This window comes from Herpailurus yagouaroundi, unplaced genomic scaffold (assembly GCF_014898765.1).
Source record: "Herpailurus yagouaroundi ecotype Mexico unplaced genomic scaffold, PumYag 198, whole genome shotgun sequence".
Lineage (NCBI taxonomy): Eukaryota > Metazoa > Chordata > Mammalia > Carnivora > Felidae > Herpailurus > Herpailurus yagouaroundi.
The window spans coordinates 22508209-22528309 of record NW_024412429.1 but is presented as its reverse complement, the minus strand read 5'-3'; the positions used below and the strand labels follow the sequence as shown (position 1 = coordinate 22528309).

At 39.9% G+C, this 20101-nt stretch overlaps 1 protein-coding gene across 1 annotated transcript; it reads right to left on the bottom strand.

The window, feature by feature from the left end:
• Positions 1-2537: 2537 nt before the first annotated feature.
• Positions 2538-3268, bottom strand: SF3B5 (splicing factor 3b subunit 5). Its single transcript, XM_040448962.1, has one exon. It carries the CDS (start codon positions 3138-3140, stop codon positions 2880-2882), a length of 261 nt encoding a protein of 86 aa, XP_040304896.1. The 5' UTR covers positions 3141-3268; the 3' UTR covers positions 2538-2879.
• Positions 3269-20101: the final 16833 nt, after the last annotated feature.

Sequence of the window (20101 nt, the reverse complement as noted above, 5' to 3'; positions counted from 1 at the left end):
GTGGCACCAAACTACTGGCAGTCTTCGTATTTTCCACTGCCACGCGCTCTCAATAAAAACAAACAAAACCACAAAGTCAACTCAGTTTCACTTAAAAATGTGCTCCCTGCAGTAAAAAGTAGTAATTTTATGAAATCTTAGTCCTTGAGGGCACATCTTTTGAAAGGTTCGTGTGGCAAAATTGGTGGTATGCATAAAGCGTTTCTGCTGCTTCCAAAGGACGATGATTTTCTCAAGGAAAAGCACTTATTATTTGAGTTACAAACTGAACTGGCTTTCTCCCCGCCCCCACTCAAGGAAAACCATTTTACTTGAACGACTGACAAACCATAGTTACTCAGAATTGGGTATTCGGCAGACATTTTCTTGAAAATGAACCGAGTGGGCCTGTTGCTTCAAGGACAACAGAAGACAGTATTTGCTACCAGTGATCACAGTGAAGCTATCAAGCAAAACTTAAAATTGTTTAAAACTTACACCATCACGGTGAGTTTTTCAGCTTCCCAATACTGTGAGACTTTCCTAATGACATCAGTGGTGATATTAATAAATGTGATTTTTTGATGTATAACTAAATGTGTCAACATTGGAAGGCCTCTGTAACTCAGTGAGCCAATACTTTCCAAACAACAGATGCATGGTGTTACAAAATCATATATGGGTAAAGGATCCTTTCAGAGTTCATGATAGATAAATGAAGAATGAAACATAACAGAATTTAACATAACAGAATGAACAGAATGAAAAGTTCATTGATCAAAGTCCATAACTTTTAAGAAATTACCACTTGTTGGGGTTTTGCTAGAGAATTAAAGTAAAGCCACAATTATTTGAAAAGGCTATTAGAATATTCCTCCCTTACCACATATTTATGTGAAGTGGACTTCTCAAACTTCAACCAAAACTTCGTATCACAGGGGTGCCTGGGTGGCTCGGTGGGTTAAGCGCCTGACTCGATTTTGGCTCAGGCCATCTCACAGATCCAGGAGATCACGCCCTACGTCGGGCTCTGTACTGGCAACATGGAGCCTGCCTGGGATTCTCTCTCCTAATACTAATAAACATTCAAAAAAACCTTCATTATCACAAGAGTTTGAATACAGAAGCAGATAGGAAACCCCAGTTGTTTTCTATTAAGCCATTGAAGACATCTGCAAAACTAGGTTTTTAAAAAAAGCCATTCTCACTAAATTAGTTTTGGAAAAATATTAGTTATTTATTTATCTTTAAAAATATTTATTTTGAGAGAGAAGAGTGCAAGTGGGGAAGCCGTTGAGAGGGAGAGAGAATCTCAAGCAGGCTCTATGCTCAGCACGGGGCTTGCTAGATGCTGGGTCAATCTCATGCACGTGAGATCATGACCTGAGCCAATATCGAGAGTTGGGCACTCAACCAACTAAACAAACCACCCAGGCACCCCTTTTTAAAGTTTTTCACAAGGTTTTTTTCTAACATGTAATGGTTTTATTATTATTTTTACATGAATTAGTAAACCTTTTAAATTTTTGTTTTAATTTCTTATTTGGTTAGTATCAACAACTATAAGCCTCACAGACTATGGGTTAGGGGTGTGTGTGTGGCGGGTGGTCTTCAAGAATTTTTAAGAATGTAATCAAGTCCCAAGGCCAAATTGTTTGAGAATTGCTGATCTGAATTACATCAGATCACATTACTTAATAAAACTGTTACTCCCAATGACTCCCCATTTTCCTCAAGTCCTTGTGTTGGCCTACCAGGCTCTATTCTTATCTGTTCCTCCTCCATTACCAATCCCTCTATTCTTCCCCTTGCTCACTCCCTCCAGCCATATTTGCCTCTTTGCTGTTCTTCCAGTAAGCCAGACAAAACTTCATTATTAGGACCACTGCACTGACAGTTCTCTCTGCCTAGTAAGCAATTCCCGCAGTTTTCCACAGGGCTATTTCCCTCCCTTCTTTAAGTCTTTGCTCAAGTGTAACCATCTCATTAGTCTAACATAAGCATCGTGTTTAAAACTGCAATCCTACTGCTACTCCCATCCTGCACAACACCTTCTAATACTTGCCTGTTTATGCCTACAGTTTGTGCAGTCTCCCTCGCCCAAGTATAACATAAGCTCTAAAAGCATAGCGAAATGCCCACCACATAGAGCTCAACAAATATTTGTTGAATGCTGAATGAAAGAACTCGTTTAACAGCCTGTTACTTTTCACAGTCCCAAGGATGCAACTTGCATGGATAGGAGTGGGCAATGCTAGCAAAGATTTTTTGAATGGAAGAAAAAAACGAGGGTGGGATACAGTGATCAGAAACCTCAATACTGAAGGCATTATGGGTCTGAAAAAAGTTCTTGGAAGAAGTCAGGGCTGGGGAATATTATAAAGGTTGTGCAAGGCGGACTTAACTGTCTGGCAATGAACTGGCCCTGGGCTCAACCCCGCCACCGCTCATCCCCTCTCCACTTCCCATACCTCCAGCCTCTCCCGTCTCCTACGAAACCAAAGTCCCCAGAGCCCTCCCTGGACCCCTCCACCCGAACACAAGTAGTCCACACCAAGTGACTGAAAAATTTCTAAACTTTATAGAAAAAGCAACGACAACAATCAACTAGCCCAAAACGAGCCTCCAAATTCCGTCTCATTCCAGTGCTTTCTCCCCTCTCTGGCTGGCTTCAGGATCTCTCCACCGTCTCAGTTCTCAGGGGTCCTGATGGTATCCCAGCGCTGTGTTCCAAAGGGTCCACAGGACGGCGGGTCAGGCGGGACGCCCTCGGGTAAGCACTTCTGCACCAGGAAAACACGAGAAATAGGAGCCATGGAGAATCGGTCCACTTGGTACAGGAACAGGCAGGAATGACGACAAAAAGGGAGGAACTCAGGAGATGCTCCCGCACAGCGGTCTCAGTTCTCCTCCGGCTTGTCGGCTGGTGGTCCGCAAGGCTGCAGCATTTTCTCCATCAAGTTGAAGCGGACTCGCGCTTTGCTCTCATTCTCCGCAATGGCAAAGTAGTTCAGAAGGTCGAAGTGGCCCATGTAGGAGCAGTAGGAGTCGCGGTGCTGGTTCACCAGCCATTCCCACTTGGTGGTGTCGGCGTGACCCGTGCCGATGTACTTGGACTGCAGGTGCTCCAGCTGACTGTGGATGGTGTAGCGGTCCGTCATCTCGCCGCTTTCCCTTTGCTCCCAGGTCAGAGGCCACAGATGAGAACCAACAGCTCTAGATTTTCACGCGGGAGACAGGCCGCGGCAGGGAACCTACAGGCCCGCGCAGTCGCAGACGAATGGCGTCACAGCGACGAAGTTGCGTGGACTCGCGGTCCTAGGGCTCAGAGGCGGAAGCGGCTGTGTTTTTTGCCCTGCAATTGGAGTTGCCTAGGCGATACTACACGTCGGCCGCCCCCCCAAAGAGAGCCCCGCCCCCTTCGTAGAGCGTTGCATTATGGTTCAGTTAGTGAGCCTTTTACTAACAGGGAGCTTTGCATGCTGGGACCTGTGGTCTCTGAGGGTTCGTGCACGTCCGTTTCTGGGAACGGTCGTCGCAGTTTACGAGGCCGCCGGCGGCCTAATGGAGTGTGGTGTAGGGGAGGCGGGGAGCATCCTTGGAGGTTGAGAGCTGAGAAGAAATGGGAAGCTCAAGTAGGACGGGGCCACAGGCAACTGTGAAAATAAAGTCGGTATAATTTTGGTTTCGGAACGAATGTGGCGGCGTGGCAGTCCCTTCCCAGCCAGGGGTGGGTGACCCTGAAATCAGTCGCCGCCGAGTTCTGGCCCCAACTCTGTGTCGTGTAAGCTATGTGGAGTGAACGTTATTTCAACGTTTGCAGGGCCGCCGTTTCCTGCCCGGTGACCGAAGTGCTAAACCAGTTCTGACACGTTCCGGCTCCTCACCAAGCCCCTCCTTCCTCTCCGGCTTCTTAATTTGATAGTCTCCCGCCAGCCCCTCGCCCCACCCTACACACCCCCCGCCTGTATTTCTCAACATTCCGTGCAGCTCGCCTGTCCAATTCTTTGTACTAGCTGTTCCCTCCGCTCGGAATGCTTTTGTTCCCTTGGCTAACGACTTCTCTCTTTAAGTTAGCTCAAAAGCATCTCCTTGAAATCGGCTTTGGCCATGCCAGACAGATGTAAATTGTGCCTCCTTTTCGCGTCTTGTCCGCCTCTCTTCATATTTTCGCTTTATATGCTACTTTTTGGTTTAAGAACTTCCTCATGTGAATTCAAACACTTGGGAAAAGTAGTTTACGTTTTCGATGGTATCTTTTGTCACATGCTTCTTTTATGTTATCTTTTTATGATATCCTCATGGCCTGGCAGAGATTGTATTCTCGAAAAACATTTGATGAAAGGATAAACAACTGCATGGCAGCCAAATAGAAGGAATTCTTTACTGGGAGAAAGAGAACTTTAAAATAGTTTTATTCTGATACAAAATCCCAGCTATGTACAGATGAGAAAGTCTAGAGATCTAATGTACAGCATGATGACTGAAGTTAATATTGTATTGAATGTTAGAAATTTGCACAAGAGAATAGATTTCAGGTGCTCCGAACACGCACACACACACCAAGGTAACTGTTAAGAGATGGATATGTTAATTAGCCTGACTATAGTACAATCATTTCATTATGTATACATATCAAATCATGTTGTACACCTGAAACATAATTTAAGTTTTCTTTTTTAAAAGATTTAAAGGAAAGAAAATGACAAAAAAATGTTCCATATGGGATCAAATGCCTGTGCCAAAATGAATAAAAAAAAGTCTTACTCTGTTTAAGCTATTATAATAAACATCTGTGGATTCACCATCCAGATATATCAAAGCTTGCCATTTTGCCATTGTTTCCAACGTTGTTAAATAAACATGAAGTTCTCTGTGTTCCTAATCTATTCACTTCAGGAAACTAGCTTGAATTGAGAGTTAATCTTTCCTGAGTCTGGTTGTTTGTTTTTGTTTTTTAATTGCTGAAAGTTTGTGTATCCAAGGTGTTATTGGTATGCGTGTTTTGAAACTTTACATAAAATGACACCCTGTGGGTATTTTCCCTCGTCAGAATCCATGTTGATATATGCAATTTTAAAAATTATTTTTTTAATGTTTATTTTTGAAAGAGAGAGAGCGAGAGCAGGGGAGGGGCAGAGAGAGAGAGAGAGAGAGAGAGAGAGAGAGAGAGAAGGAGACACAGAATCTGAAGCAGGCCCCAGGCTCTGAGCCAGCAGCATAAAGCCTGATCTGGGGCTGGAACTCACAAACTGCAAGATCATGTTAGATGCTTAACCCATTGAGCCACCCAGACACCCTGATATATGCAATTTTAATGCATTTTTCCTGTCATGTAGTATGCTATTGAATTAATATACCATAATATATCCATTATCTCAATAATGGACATTTAATTTTATATTTTTGCCATAAGAAACAATGCTGCAATAAATATTCTTGTACATATATTCTTATACACATGAAGGAGTTTCTTTAGGGAATCATATATATAGGTAAAAATTTGTTGAGATAGGGATGAGTGTCTTCAAGCTTTGCTAGTTATTGCCAAATTGTTGTCCAAACTGGTTATACCAATTGGTTCTGCCAAGAAGAGAATGAGAATTCCTTTTGATCCACATCCTTCCCAAAACTTGGGGTCCTCAGACATTTAATATATATTTTTTTAATTCGATGGATGGAGCAGAATTTCATTGTCTTTAATTTGCAATCCCTGCTTACTAGGGAGATGGCATGTTTTTTATGAGTTTATTGGTCCATTATATTTCTGATTTGTGAAGTGCATATTCATATTCTTTGACAATTTTTTTTATTGGGATGTTTGTGTTTTTCTTACTAATTTTTTAGGAGATCTTTGTATATTCTGGATACCAGCTTTGCTAGTTATATGCAATGAAAATATTTTTTTCCAGTCTCTAATTCATCTTTATATTTTCTTTATGATAACTTGTAAGAGGTAAGTTTAAAGTAGTAAAATGTATCAGCCTTCCTTTATGGTTTGTGCTTTTTGCAATTGGATTAAAAAATGAAATGAAGCAAAACACTTTTTTACCCTAGGGCCATAAAAAATAGTTTATTTTATTCTAAAAGGTTTATAATTTTGACTTTTATATTTTGAAATTTAATCTATCTGAAAGTTTTGATTTGTTTGGCTTTAGGGATCTAATTTTCAAATATTTTCCTATATGGCTAACTAGTTCATAGTGATAACCATCATTCATTAAATTGTACAACCTTTCCCTACTCATCTTTAATGCTTCTGTTGTATATGCACAGATCTGTTTCTAAGTATTCTGTTCCATTAGTCTCTTTGTCTATATGCTCATTGGTAACGGTAATTATAATTTTTTTTTTAATTTTTTTTCAGCGTTTTTAATTTATTTTTGGGACAGAGAGAGACAGAGCATGAACGGGGGAGGGGCAGAGAGAGAGGGAGACACAGACTCGGAAACAGGCTCCAGGCTCTGAGCCATCAGCCCAGAGCCTGACGCGCTGCACGAACTCACGGACTGAGAGATCGTGACCTGGCTGAAGTCGGACGCTTAACCGACTGCGCCACCCAGGCGCCCCGGTAATTATAATTTTTTAAACTTTTTTGAGATGGTGCTTATTATACCTTTATAATAAGTCTTGGTACCTGGCAGGGTGAAACCTGTACAATTTCTTTTTTTTTTTGGAAATGTCTTAACAATTCTTGATCCTTTGCTCTTCTACATGAATTTAGAATTGTCAGTAAAATCCACATGGAAATTGTGATTGAGTAGTCAAACAAAGCCACAGAAATTAATATTATTTCCATTTCATTAAGAATGATTCTAAGGGGGCGCCTGGGTGGGTCAGTTGGTTAAGTGTCTGACTTCGGCTCAGGTCATGATCTCACAGTTCACGAGTTGGAGTCCCGCGTTGGGCTCTGTTCTGACAGCCCAGAGCCTGGAGCCCACTTCCAGTTCTGTGTCTTCCTCTCTGCCCCTCCACTGCTCACACTCTGTCTCTCTCTCTCTCTCTCAAAAAAAAAATGAACATTAAAAAAATTTTTTTTTAAAAAAAATGATTCTAAGGATATGAAAGAATTCCTCAAATTCAAAGGCCTTTAGAACTAGATGGAAAAAACTGAGGGTTGATCGGGGGTGGGAGGGCAGGGAGGGTGGGTGATGGGTATTGAGGAGGGCACCTGTTGGGATGAGCACTGGGTGTTGTATGGAAACCAGTTTGACAATAAATTTCATATTAAAAATAAATAAATAAATAAATAAATAAATAAATAAATAAAATAATAAATAAATATTTGGAAAGAAAAAAAGAACTAGATGGAAAATACATTTACATGTAGTAATTAACAGCTAACGTATATTAATTTGCTGGGGCTGCGCAAACAAAGTACCACAGATTGGGTGCCTTAAGCAATAGAAATTTATTTCCTCACAGTTCTGGAGACCAAAAGTCCAAGATCAAAGTGATGGCAGGGTTGGTTTCATTCTGAGGCTTCTTTCCTTAGCTTACAGATGGCCATCTTCCCTTTGTGTTTCTCTGTATATCTGTGTCCTAATCTCCTATAAAAAGACTAATAACGCAGACAGCCTCCCCTCTCCTATCCTGCCTGCCACTCCCTTGCAGTATATTCAATAAACTTCTCTAAAAAAAATAATTAATTTAAAAATTTAATAAAAAGGCCAATCATATTGGATTAACGTCCACGTATATGACCTCATTTTATATAAAGGCCCTTTCTCCAAATGTGGTCACATTGAGTTATTGGGGGTTAGGACTTCATCATGAATTTTGGTGGGGGGACACAATTTAGTGGTAATGGTTTTATACAGTAATGAGGAATATGCAAGAAAACTTGTTCCTTTTTACATATTTGTAAATTTAATTAGATTTGTGAAACCAGTTTATGTGAAAAACCTTTATTTGTCCTCAGACAATTGCAATATTTACAAGGAAAATGCAACATATTACATTAATAAATGTGGTTTAAAATGTTTAAGAGTCAAAATTTGGAGTGGATCTAAATTTTATCCAAAGGCCTATTAAGAATGATTGTGAAATTTTGCTAGACTTATGAATGGTTTAGGATTAAATTTTTTTTTTTAACATTTATTTATTTTTGAGAGAGAGAAAGAGCGCAAGCAGGGGAGGAGCAGAGAGAAAGGGTGACGCAGAATCCAAAGCAGGTTCCAGGCTCTGAGCTGTCAGAGCCCAACACGGAGCTCAAACTCACGGACATTGAGATCATGACCGAAGTTAGATGCGTAACTGACAGGCGCCCCATGAATAGTCTAGGATTTTTAACTGAATTTACAAGCTTAAGGAAAAAAGGCAGGTTTTTGACTTATAACTTTAATAAACTAAAGATTAAGTTTTAAAATCTAAACAAATCTCTGGATGATATCTTGTACATTTCCCCAAATGACCCTTAAAGTCACCAAGAAACCTTCCATTTAACAAGACCAGCTTGCAAATAACGCAAAAACCCTGCTTCAATTTGAATTGTAATTAAATTAATTTTAATTTTATTTGGAGAGGATTGTCATCTTAACTATATTGAGCTTTCTTATCTATGCACATAGGAAGCATTACATTTTGTTTTTTACTTCTACTTTTTTTACTTCAAATAAAGCTTGGACAATTTTCCCCATAAAGGTCTTTCACATCTTCTGTTAGATTTATTCCCAAGTATCTGCTATATATACTTAAAGATGTTCCTTGTGACCTACTAAGGAATATCACAATTTCTTATGCGTATTGGCAATAAAGAATTTTGGTCTGTAACCAGTGACCTTGGAGAAGGCATGGGAAGATGTTCCAGGAGAGCCTTTAATATTTCCTGACCCAAGATATTATTATTACCTCAAGTCAATCCTGCCTGTTAGTCACATCTATGTAACTATCAAATACCATCTTATAATTTGGCATTTGAGTAAGAAAAATATGCAAGAAAAGATTCTATTGGAAAAGACTATAGAATTAAAAATGCATAAGGAAAATAAAAAGTATATATATATTTTTAGACAGAATTATATTTTGTGTATTTTTTAAGTCTGGAAATGCAGGTAGTATTTTATCTTTTCATTTTCTCGGTCTTGTGCTAATGGCTTTAAATATTTTAAAAGTCATTTAATATTTTGAATAGCCAAGGCATCATTCAAAAACAAAAAAGTATACAAAGGAATGCAGTTTCTAACATCTACCCATTTCCATCCCCATCCTCAGTAAGTAACCATTGCTATGTGTATCTTGTATATCCTTCCAGAGACTTTTTTTAGTGGAGGTATATAGGCAAACACAAATATATATGATATTTTACTCCTTTTAAAATGTAGATGGTAGCAAAGTGCTTTTTTTTTTATGTATCATGGAGTACATGAAAGAGCTTCCTCATTCTCTCTTTTTGGTCTTGTTTTACAGCTGTATAATATTTCATTGTATGGATATATCGTTCTCTAACCACCCTCTTCTTGTCAAATGCCTTCTATACCCAGAAATTACATTAAATTTATTATTGCAGAAAAATATGAATTTCAAATTGACATGAGATAAAGTCACATTTCCTTTGGTGAAAAATTATTTTAGCTACCATTTTTTGTCTGTAAGCAAGTTTAAAATATTATAAAGATTTTCAACACGCGCAGTGTTGATACCACATTTCACACTAGGGGTCGCCAAAACAATACTTAACGCCAACAAATAGGTGGATGATTGAGAACATTTTGTAAGTAGGGACCGGAGTTTCTCAACCACAATATGAGGAAACTGTACCTGTGACTGAGATGCTGAAGGCAAAACTTTGGTTTGCTGTATCCTCAAAGGCAGTAAGACTCTGATAATTTAGGAGGAAAATAAGCAGCCCTTCCTTTCTCATCATGCAAATTTTTTACTTTGGGGTTTTATATTTAATTGGATTAAACAGGAATGGGGGGGCTGGGTGGCTCAGTCAGCTGGGCGACTGACTTCAGCTCAGGTCATGATCTCACAGTTTGTGGGTTCGGGCACACATCGGGCTCTGTGCTGGCAGCTCAGAGCCTGGAGCCTGCCTCAGAATCTGTGTCTCTCTCTTTCTCTGCCCTTCCCTCGCTCACACTCTGTGTCTCTCTTTCTCAAAAATAAATAAACATTAAAAAAAAAAAAAACACCAGGAATGGAGAATTTAGGTGATATAGAATTTAGGGAATTTTTAAAAAGAAGGTTGCTAGACATAATTTTCCTGTGATTAAAAATGTCTTTATCTTCAGGTTTTCTTTTCTGGCTATCCTGGGTTTCATGTATCTGAGCAGATCTAGAACTCAATTTTTGAAGGGTTTTGCCTCTAATTGGGCATATATTTCAAAAGCCTAAAGTGTATTGTATCTTTTTTATAATTGCTCCTGGGGAGAATATGATCACCACAGACATGCATTCTATAACTCTTCATTTGAGATTTAATAGGTCATCCCTCTCTGTTCTTTAGTGATTACATTAAATCACAAGCTGGTGCAATCTTTGAACAAAAATTTCTCTGGAGAAATTTCACAAAGGAACTTTGAAGTATTATATACATATTCCATTCATTGCAGTGATATGAAATCTTGCAGCACTGAGATTAGTGATTGACATATCAGAGACACTAAATTAATATTTATTGGATGAATGAATGAATGAATGTTTGTGACAATGTCTTGAGTGACAGCAAAGGATTGGAAACCACTTTAGTGCCAACAATAAAGGAATAATTACATAAATTATGGTGTAATCTGGGTACACATGACTCATCTCACTTGAATGTAAGTTCCTTTGAAATATGTAACTTTTTTCTCCGTTATATTAGCATAATCATTTACCCATTGTTGGCACTCCATAAAAACTGTTGAATTATAATACTGTTTTCCTGCTGGTATTAGGGAGATACCCAAAATCTCAAAACATCTCCCAGGAGTTGGGATTAGCCACCTCGAAATTCCACCATTCTCTACTCTAAGCTTAAAGAGATGTGGATGGGTGGGGGGGGCAATATTTTCTTTAGCATTAATGGCAGAGACCTATGACAAAGCTTTACAAAACTACAAATATACTAAATTTTAACTGTTATAGGGTTGCTTCAGTTGCAAGGAACAGTTTTTTCATAGCTGAGCCAGGTCCTTGAACATCAGTAATCACAAATCAGAATATGAAATCTAAGAACAAGAAGTGATGGGACTGACCATATATGCAACATTTCAAGTATCCAATTAAAAAAAATTTTTTTAAAGCTTTAATTTATTTTTTTTTTATTATTTAAAAAAAATTTTTTTTTCAACGTTTATTTTTGGGATAGAGAGAGACAGAGCATGAACGGGGGAGGGGCAGAGAGAGAGGGAGACACAGAATCAGAAACAGGCTCCAGGCTCTGAGCCATCAGCCCAGAGCCCGACGCGGGGCTCGAACTCACGGACCGCGAGATCGTGACCTGGCTGAAGTCGGACGCTTAACCGACTGCGCCACCCAGGCGCCCCAAAGCTTTAATTTATTTTGAGAGAGTGAGCACAAGTGGGGGAGGGCCAGAGAGAGAGGGAGAGACAGAATCCCAAGCATGTTCTTCACTGTCAGTGCAGAGCCTGACGCGGGACTCAGTCTCACAAACCGTGTGGTCGTGACCTGAGCCAAAATCAAGAGTCATGACTGAGCTGCCCAGGCGCCCCTCAAGTACCTTAAACACATGATTCCTTGTAGTCTACGGAGAGTGAAAGTCGTAGGTGAAACTGGAGGAAAGGAGATGAGCCTATACCTTCCTTTGACTTGAATTTGAGCAAGTGTAAGGTATGCATGGTTCCTAGGGAAGCTTTAATGCCTCTTGGTTTTAAATCAACGACGGGGAAGTTGTTCACTTTTGACGTTTTAGAACAGGTATGTGTGTAAAAGAGAAGTGATGACATCCATATCAGTCTGGCCTCTTTCACTTTCCACAAGTTGCTCATCAAACAGAACATGTATCAAGATCTCTCTGTGTATTTTTGTGAATTTATTCATTTGTAGCTTATCTCCTTCATGTGTCACCTAGGAGTGTTTCCTAACGTAGAGGTCTCCAAAGGATCTGTGTTGATATGGTGTGTACAATGGCCGAAAAAAGAAAATGACACAGAAGCTACTTCGTATTTTTAATGCTGCTGACTTGTTTCTAGTATCTTAAGGCCAAACAGGAATTTGGGAGGTGGGACACATTGGCACACGCAGCCGTGGCAAAGCACTAATGGTGCCACTGGCCCGCCGCTTTCCCTCATTTTTTCTTCAGTTTACGGAAACCAGTGTGCAAATGCAGTTTCAATTCTCTCCACTTCCAACTAGGTATCTGCCTCTAAAGTCTCTCTTGTAAAGAAATTCTAACATTACGGCCACCGAGAACTGCTCTAATAATAAGTTTCAGTAAGTTAACGGCCTTTGTGGTTTGAGGAACTGATTTGTTCTGTTGAGATATAAAAATATTTCTGAAGTCTCATCTTTGGAGCCCTCAAGACAGCTAAATGCTTTTGGTATACTTCCCCCCCCCCCCCCCAAGATTTTTTTCTTGTTAAGCAATCTCCACACCCAATGTGGGCTTGGAACCCACCACATCCCCAAGATCAAGAGTCACGTGCTCCACTGACTGACTGAGCCAGCCGGGCACCCCATATACCTTTTCATTTCCCTTGATTTGCTAGGATAATCTTTGTACTTGGCTTCACAGCTTTACTTGAAAAGGATAGAAAAGCAACTGCAGTTCCGTCCTAGTTTTAGTGCAGTTTTGCCCTGAGACCAAGACAAGAGTGGGCCTTGTCCCGGGCCCCCTTACTTCAGGGGGTCTTGCTATGGCTTTCCACTAGCTCCACCCTCGCAAGAACTGAAAAGTCCATAGGTCAAGGAGACATTCATCCATGCCCCCACTTCCCCAATCCCTGGCTCAAGCACACACAGACAAAGATTTGAAACACAAGTTCCACATACAAACGGCCCCAGGCCCAATTCTTAACTGGGATGTTTGCCTTGTGAACTCAGAGAGGCAGGTTGAGAAATTCCATCTGAAGAGTTTGAGTTTAGATGCCACGTAATTTAGAGATGATTTTTAGAAAGACCCGGGTGCCACCTGTAGATTATCTTGCACTTACACTTCCCCAGGTTCCCATTCAGTCTCAAATTTCTTACTGGCCAGTATCTTAGATCATAAATTACATGCTTAGTAACAATGACTTGCTCCAGGTGGTAACCTTAGTTCTCCTGAAATGAAACTTCTTATCACCTTCAATGCTAAAGCTGCTTCATTTAGAAGGTGACTGACTTTTGAATCAAAGGAAGATCTATAATACAAGGATGATGAATTAAATCATATAATTAGAACTAGTATGTTAGGTTTAAGAATAGCCTGTCGATGTATGTTAAAGTGTTTGTAATATTTAAAAGACATTGGCATTTTAGATGATCTGACGGATTAATGTTGTGATTCTATTTATTTAAAATGTGTAACTGACTTGTAATTTCAAATTTAAAAAAGAATGTGACCAAGTTTGTAAGTGGCATTCTAATATTTAAAAGAAATGGCTTTAGCAAATATGTAAGTTAAATTTAGATTTATAAGAGCCTTTGAGGCGCTTTGGAACACTTTTCTTACTGGGAGCGTGTGCTTGCTTGGTCAGAAGTTTTGAAGCACTTAAAAGTAAATCAAACACATGAAACCCAATAATTCAGTGAAGTCAAGTTGCTGGATACAAAATCAACATAAAAAAGTAACAATGTTTCTGTATTTCAGCAAGAAGAAAATAAAATGGTCCCCACACAAATGGATATTTGATATATGACAGAGGCATATTACAGGGAGGAGGGAGGAAAGAAAATCTACCTAATAATAGTGCTAGGATAACTGTGTAACATGTAAGAAAAAAATGAGATTGGACTTCTAACTCACACTGTACACAATAGTCGATTCCCGGTGCATATGAAATCTAATATGAGGCCAATTATGAAGTTATTCAATATAGGAGAATATCTTCATGACTTTGAGGTAGAGAAGGCTTTCTTTAATGATACAAAATGCACTAAATATAAAAGTTAAAATTAGGAGGGCTGAGGGAGGCCTTCAGCAGAAGGCAACATGTTCGAGGGCTAGAAAGAGTGGCTGGCCAGCTCCAGGGCTGTGAAGCCTTCAGGAGGAGAACTGAGCAATTGTTTTGTAAGTCCAGAAGAAGTTGTTCCTTCAAGTAGGCCCAAGAGGAAGGCATCTAATATTTTTGGACCAGTTGAAGAACCTCAGGACATACCTACAAGGACAAAAATCCCTGGAAGGAGAAGTATTATTTTTTGGAAAATCAGTGGTGTCTGAACCCACCTGGTGGGAAGACCAGTGATGTTTTTGGGTCCTCAATCCCTGACACTTCACCCTTGGCACAGCCAATCAAACCCAAGGATCCTGTTTTCTTATGTGAAGGAGAAGACCCTCAAATGGACCTGAAAGCTGCAAGGAGCTCCTCCTGCAGAGAAGAGCCAAAAATAGGCGTCCCTTTCAGTTGCCTCGCTGACTTTGGAGCCAAGAAGCACTCATTCTATGTACTCATTCCCTGTAACTGGCTCTATCAGGTACTTCCTGTCTCCATTAAATGGTTTGCAGTTCAAAAGCTGTTATCAGAAAGGTGTTTAGATTCCAGGACATTTTTTCTCCATTAAAAAATGTCATTTATGGTGGTTTTGCTTTTTAAGTCCAAACACACTAACTTGCTTGACTTATAATGAAATGTTCTAATGGTAGAAATGAACTACCATTTATAATTGTGTTTTTTTAATATATAAAAAATAATTTGTGAATTCCAAATTGGATTGCTAAGAAGAAACTTGACATTGTAGTGCTGGCTCTTGTGGTCCCTCGCGTCCCCAATCCCCTGCCATCTGCCAAATAGGAGGAAAATGCTCTCTAGTTCTCTCTGCTGACAAGGAATTTGGGGTGGAGATGGGGGAAACCAGAGATAGGAATAGAAGCTTTGGGGAATGGGGAGAACATGAACTATAGCAAGAGCTTCTCAACAGTAGTGACAGAACTCTTTCTGTTCCTTTCTCCCATCTTTTCCTGCTTTCTTTCCCTCCTGAAGCTGTAGGAGTGGGTTCAGTGTACATGGGTAGTTTGGTCACCTGCGAATCTGCTGCATTTGTATTTAGAAAATGTTCTTTACACTGAGGACTATCTGTATTTGGAAGATTAAAAAGCTCTTAGCATCCTTTTCTCAACCGCTAGTCTGCATTGAGAAATTATTAGTCTCTGTATTTTTATTAAGCCTTGAAACTTTTAAGAAGTTTGGCATACATTTTTTACTAAAGCTATACCAAAAGAAAAGCAGCAAACCTGTACTCACATCACAATATAATTTTGATAGAAATGTTTTGTTATTTTTACAAAGTGGAACTGGCTATAACAGTTGAATGAAACTTAGCAATCATGTACTCAAAAAAAAAGTCAAGATTAGTACATTTAATTACATAAAAACAAAACACTTCTGTTTATAAAAAATATGATTAGGGGCGCCTGGGTGGCGCAGTCGGTTAAGCGTCCGACTTCAGCCAGGTCACGATCTCGCGGTCCGTGAGTTCGAGCCCCGTGTCGGGCTCTGGGCTGATGGCTCGGAGCCTGGAGCCTGTTTCCGATTCTGTGTCTCCCTCTCTCTCTGCCCCTCCCCCGTTCATGCTCTGTCTCTCTCTGTCCCAAAAATAAATAAACGTTTGAAAAAAAAATATGATTAAAAGAATAAAAATATTAGCTGGGAGGACCCATTTACAGCCTAAGTAAACAATCACCACCATCACCAACAATGACAAAAAACTTGTTTCTGAACACATAAAGTACTCTTTAAATTTGGCTTTTTAAAAAAGGGGGAGAAAATCCAATAGAAAAACAGACAAATGACTTGATTATGCATTTCACAATAGAGATTATCCAAATGGCTAGTAAACATTGAAAAGTTTAATAAACAGAGAAAAGTTAATTAAACCAATGAGATATCACTGCACGCCTACCATATTATCAAACTTTAGGTTTTATAAAGCCAACTATTGGTGAATAATTCTAATTTTTGGTAGGAACATACTATAAATTGTACAACTTCGGAACATTTAGAAATGACACCTCTTAGGCCCTACCCCCAATCTATTGAACCTACTGATATGTGGGGATGGGGTCCAGTCATCTGTGTTTTAACAAGCCCTCTAGACGGGTCTGATGAATTGTGTGCATGTATACTTAACTACACATCAACAAGAAAGTTCATAGCAGAGGTATTCATAATGATCCCAGAAAGGAAACAGTCTTTATGTCTATCATTAGTAGAACAGGAAATTCATTTTTAATTTGGGAATAAAGGAAGTATCTTTATAAACCCAGAGTTGGGAACAAGTAGGAGAGCAAAGGCAGGAGTTACAAGAGAAAATAGTTTCAAGGAATAAGTTGAAGATCAGGTAAAATATAACTGGGGAGGTTATTTGAGGTGGAAAAGAAAAGTCTTTCTCAGAGATTAGAGAAGGAATGCTAAAATTTTACTCAAGGGAGAACAGGAGGAATTCAAGGAGTTTTTTTCATCCATGAGAGTATCTATTTCTTTGTTTGTTAGGAATCAGGGTTGGATGCAGATCTGGGTTAAAATGTTGAGCAGCCCAGTTCTAACTGCACATTTGGAACCTACTGCAGTGGGTTCAGGAATGATAAAATTGCACAGAACTGCTTTATACAGGGCTTGTTTCTGTTATCTCTCTGGCACTTACTCATATTCTTCACCCAATCTTTGTAAACTAGTTATTTCAAGTGGTTGACTCTGTTGAAGAAGCAAGTGGCATTTCTAACACTCTTAACATAGTGTTACATTTTTTAACAGCTGCTCAATAAAAAAATTAAATCAGTGATGGAAGGTTAGAAAATGGTGGCTAGCACACCAGAGTGAGTGTGACTCAATGAAAGAGGAAGGTCTTTGGAGATAAACAAACAAACAAAAAAAAAGGTTTGTTTTTTTTTTAATAATAGTGACTCTACAGCTTAACAGTTGTTCTGATTCCGGGAAAGTGCAATTCTCAGGACAGGCCCCTTAGACTCTTTTTTTTTTTTTTTAAATGTTTAGTTTTGAGAAAGAGAGAGAGACAGAGTGTGAATGGGGAGGGGCAGAGAGAGAGGGAGACACAGAATCTGAAGCAGGCTCCAGGCTCTGGACCATCAGCACAGAGCTCAACGTGGGGCTCGAACTCATGAACTGTGAGATCATGACCTGAGCCGAAGTCAGATGCTTAACCAACTGAGCCACCCAGGCACCCCAGGTCAGGTCCCTTAGAAGCACAGCCACATGTGGGGATTCTTGGGTAAGTAATTTGGTGAGGGAGTAGTCTCAGGAGAAAGGCAGGAAGAGGTATGGTAAGGCAGGGGGAATAAGTGCAGCTTTGGCTGATCCCACAGGAGATGATGGAGCTCAGACTGCTCATCTCATCTTGAAACAAGAGGGTCTACAGTCAGTATTTCCATGCCAGTCAATTATTGGAATGGGCTATCCATCCTAGGGGAGATAACTTCCCAGGCAAGGGACTTCTGCTTGGCTAAGGTCAGTTCTCCAGAAAACTAGCCAGCTGTGGGCCTTTAAAACTCAAAACTCCCAGCAGCCTAGGGATCAGTGCATTGCCTGGTTAAGGATATCTGGACAACAACAGCATCTACTACAGTCCACCCCTTATACTACTTAGCTCTACTTCCTTCTTACCAGATATTTACAATTTCTGGGAAAACTAAGAGGAGAAGGATCAGTGGATCAAATGTAGCTTCCCACTGTTGCAATTGGTCCCAAGTCTGTAACTGATATTTATCATCTCCCTTCATCACCACACACTCCAGATTCTCCTCCCCTCCAGCTATCATTTATGTTGGTCCAGGTGGCTTTCCTGGTAGGCTGATGTCGACTCTCATATCATACAGGTTACCTACAGGTTACCCTACTATTATTGGGCTGTGGTTGCTGTACTTCTGGGTATAAGAAAACCAAGGGACACTTTAGTAGATTACGTGAGTGCCCAATATATCAGATTCTTATGATGATAAGGGTCAAGTAACCCTAACAATATGGTAACTCCTTTCCTTGCTGGAAGGTCTACAGCAGTCATAGCTTTAAGTTTAGTGGTTGTCTTATTGTGTTCCTTGGTGGAAGCATCCCCTCTGGGAACCAGGACATTTAGATTCACAAAGCCTAAAATTGTGAAGGGTCACAGGAAGTAATGGTGGGGCCATTCTGAGTTTTATTCATTGGTTCCAAGACCTATGTATTCTACTTAATGGGAACACAGCTATACAGTGGCTGATGGCTTAAGATCTATTCTGCATCCTAAAGGATAATGCTCTGTCCTTTGCCTTGGCTGTACATTCAAGATGCTATTGCACTGTTCTTTCAGGCTGGCAGTTTCTTGGTGGTGCACATACATGAGCTATAATAATATGCCCAATGTCATACTTCCTCTACTACAAAGAAAGTAAAGATGATGTTAGATGCAATCCCATGTCAGGTTATCATATGCTTTATGAATCTTCACATAGTGGTGATAGCTGAGGCAAAAAGGGTAGGAAAAATCCATATCTGGAATAAGTGTCTATCCCATTCAAGATAAAATGGGGGAACCTCTAATATGTCATCCATTTAGAGAATTAAAGTGAAATTCTGTGGGCAATTCCAGGTGGCCTGGATCCCTTTGGACCATTATGGCAAAGAATTAATAGAGAATTAATATAGCATTGGGGCAAGACCATGAATGTATCTATCTATCTGTTATCTATCCTGTGTGATTGCAAACTGTTTCTGATTCTCATTCTGATAGGTATAAGACAGATAGATATAGACAGAGCTGGAAACCATACATACACGAGAGTATGTGGCAATCTGTTATAGTAAATACACTGCATCTAATATGACAGATGCAAATGAGGCTACTACTTGGATAAGTTTGTAGGTACTCAATGGCATGCTGATTCACCTGTTAGGCCAGAATGGTGGATTAAATGTGGGATATAGTGAGGCCCATCACCCCTACATCCTAAATGTAAATTGTTTTTGATTTACAGTCTTGGCCGAGAGTCGAGGGTGTATTTTCAGGGACTTCTACTTGTCCTTCTTACTGCTACAACTCTTATTCTACAAATCAAGGAACTAATATGAAAGTTCTGTAAAATCCTAATGTGCCCATTCCAGTTATACATTCAGAAACTGGGGGAACGATCTCTGTATGGATCTGTGGATCAGTGAACATGTGCACGTGGCTAGGTGTCTGTTAATTACTTGACCCTCATATACTCCAACTCTAACCAGGGAGTCAGAAGGTGCCTTTGGTCTCTAGATATTAACATCAATTCAGACTCTATATCGAATAGTCCTTTAAAAAGCCATTCATTCCCCATTTCCAGTGCATGGCTACCTTAATATATTGCCATAAGACTCTTTGGGGAAAAATTAGGGGACTTACTACTGTATACACTTGCCATGATGTTTCAGGGTCCTTCCTCATGTGGACCTAGCCTTTTTTCAGTCAACAGAGATATTCTGGAGTGGGTTTGAAAACTGGCTTGGATTAGAAAAATGGGAAAGGGATCATGGCTTTCCATTGGGGCAGCTGGCCAGTCTTCTGCTCATCTATTCTTGATCTCTTTTGATTATATACATTAAGCAATATCCTTGGTAGAAGTACATCTACGTTACTTCTTTTAACATATTATTCTTTATTTTTAAAAAATATTTATTTATTTATTTATTTCAAGAGAGAGAGGCAGAGAGACAGAGAAAGAGAGAATCCCAAGCAGGCTCAATGCTCAGTGCAGAGTCTGATGAGGGGCTTGATCCCATGATGGTGAGATCATGACCTGAACCAAAATGAAGAGTCAGACACCTAACAAACTTAGCCACTCAGGCACCCAGCAACACCCTATTCTATTCAACATTTCCACAGATTTCTAGAGCTCAGCCTCCTGTTCACTCCATTCCAAACTTCCTGCCCATGATGGAAATTATGGCATGTAGATTTTGGTGGTTAAGTGCTACCACATGGCTTCTGTGATTCTGGGATCCTATCATTGTCATGGCCACTAGGTCTCCTGCTTCTGTGACAGCATTTCTTATCAACTCTGGCCTACAGAGGAGAGTCACCA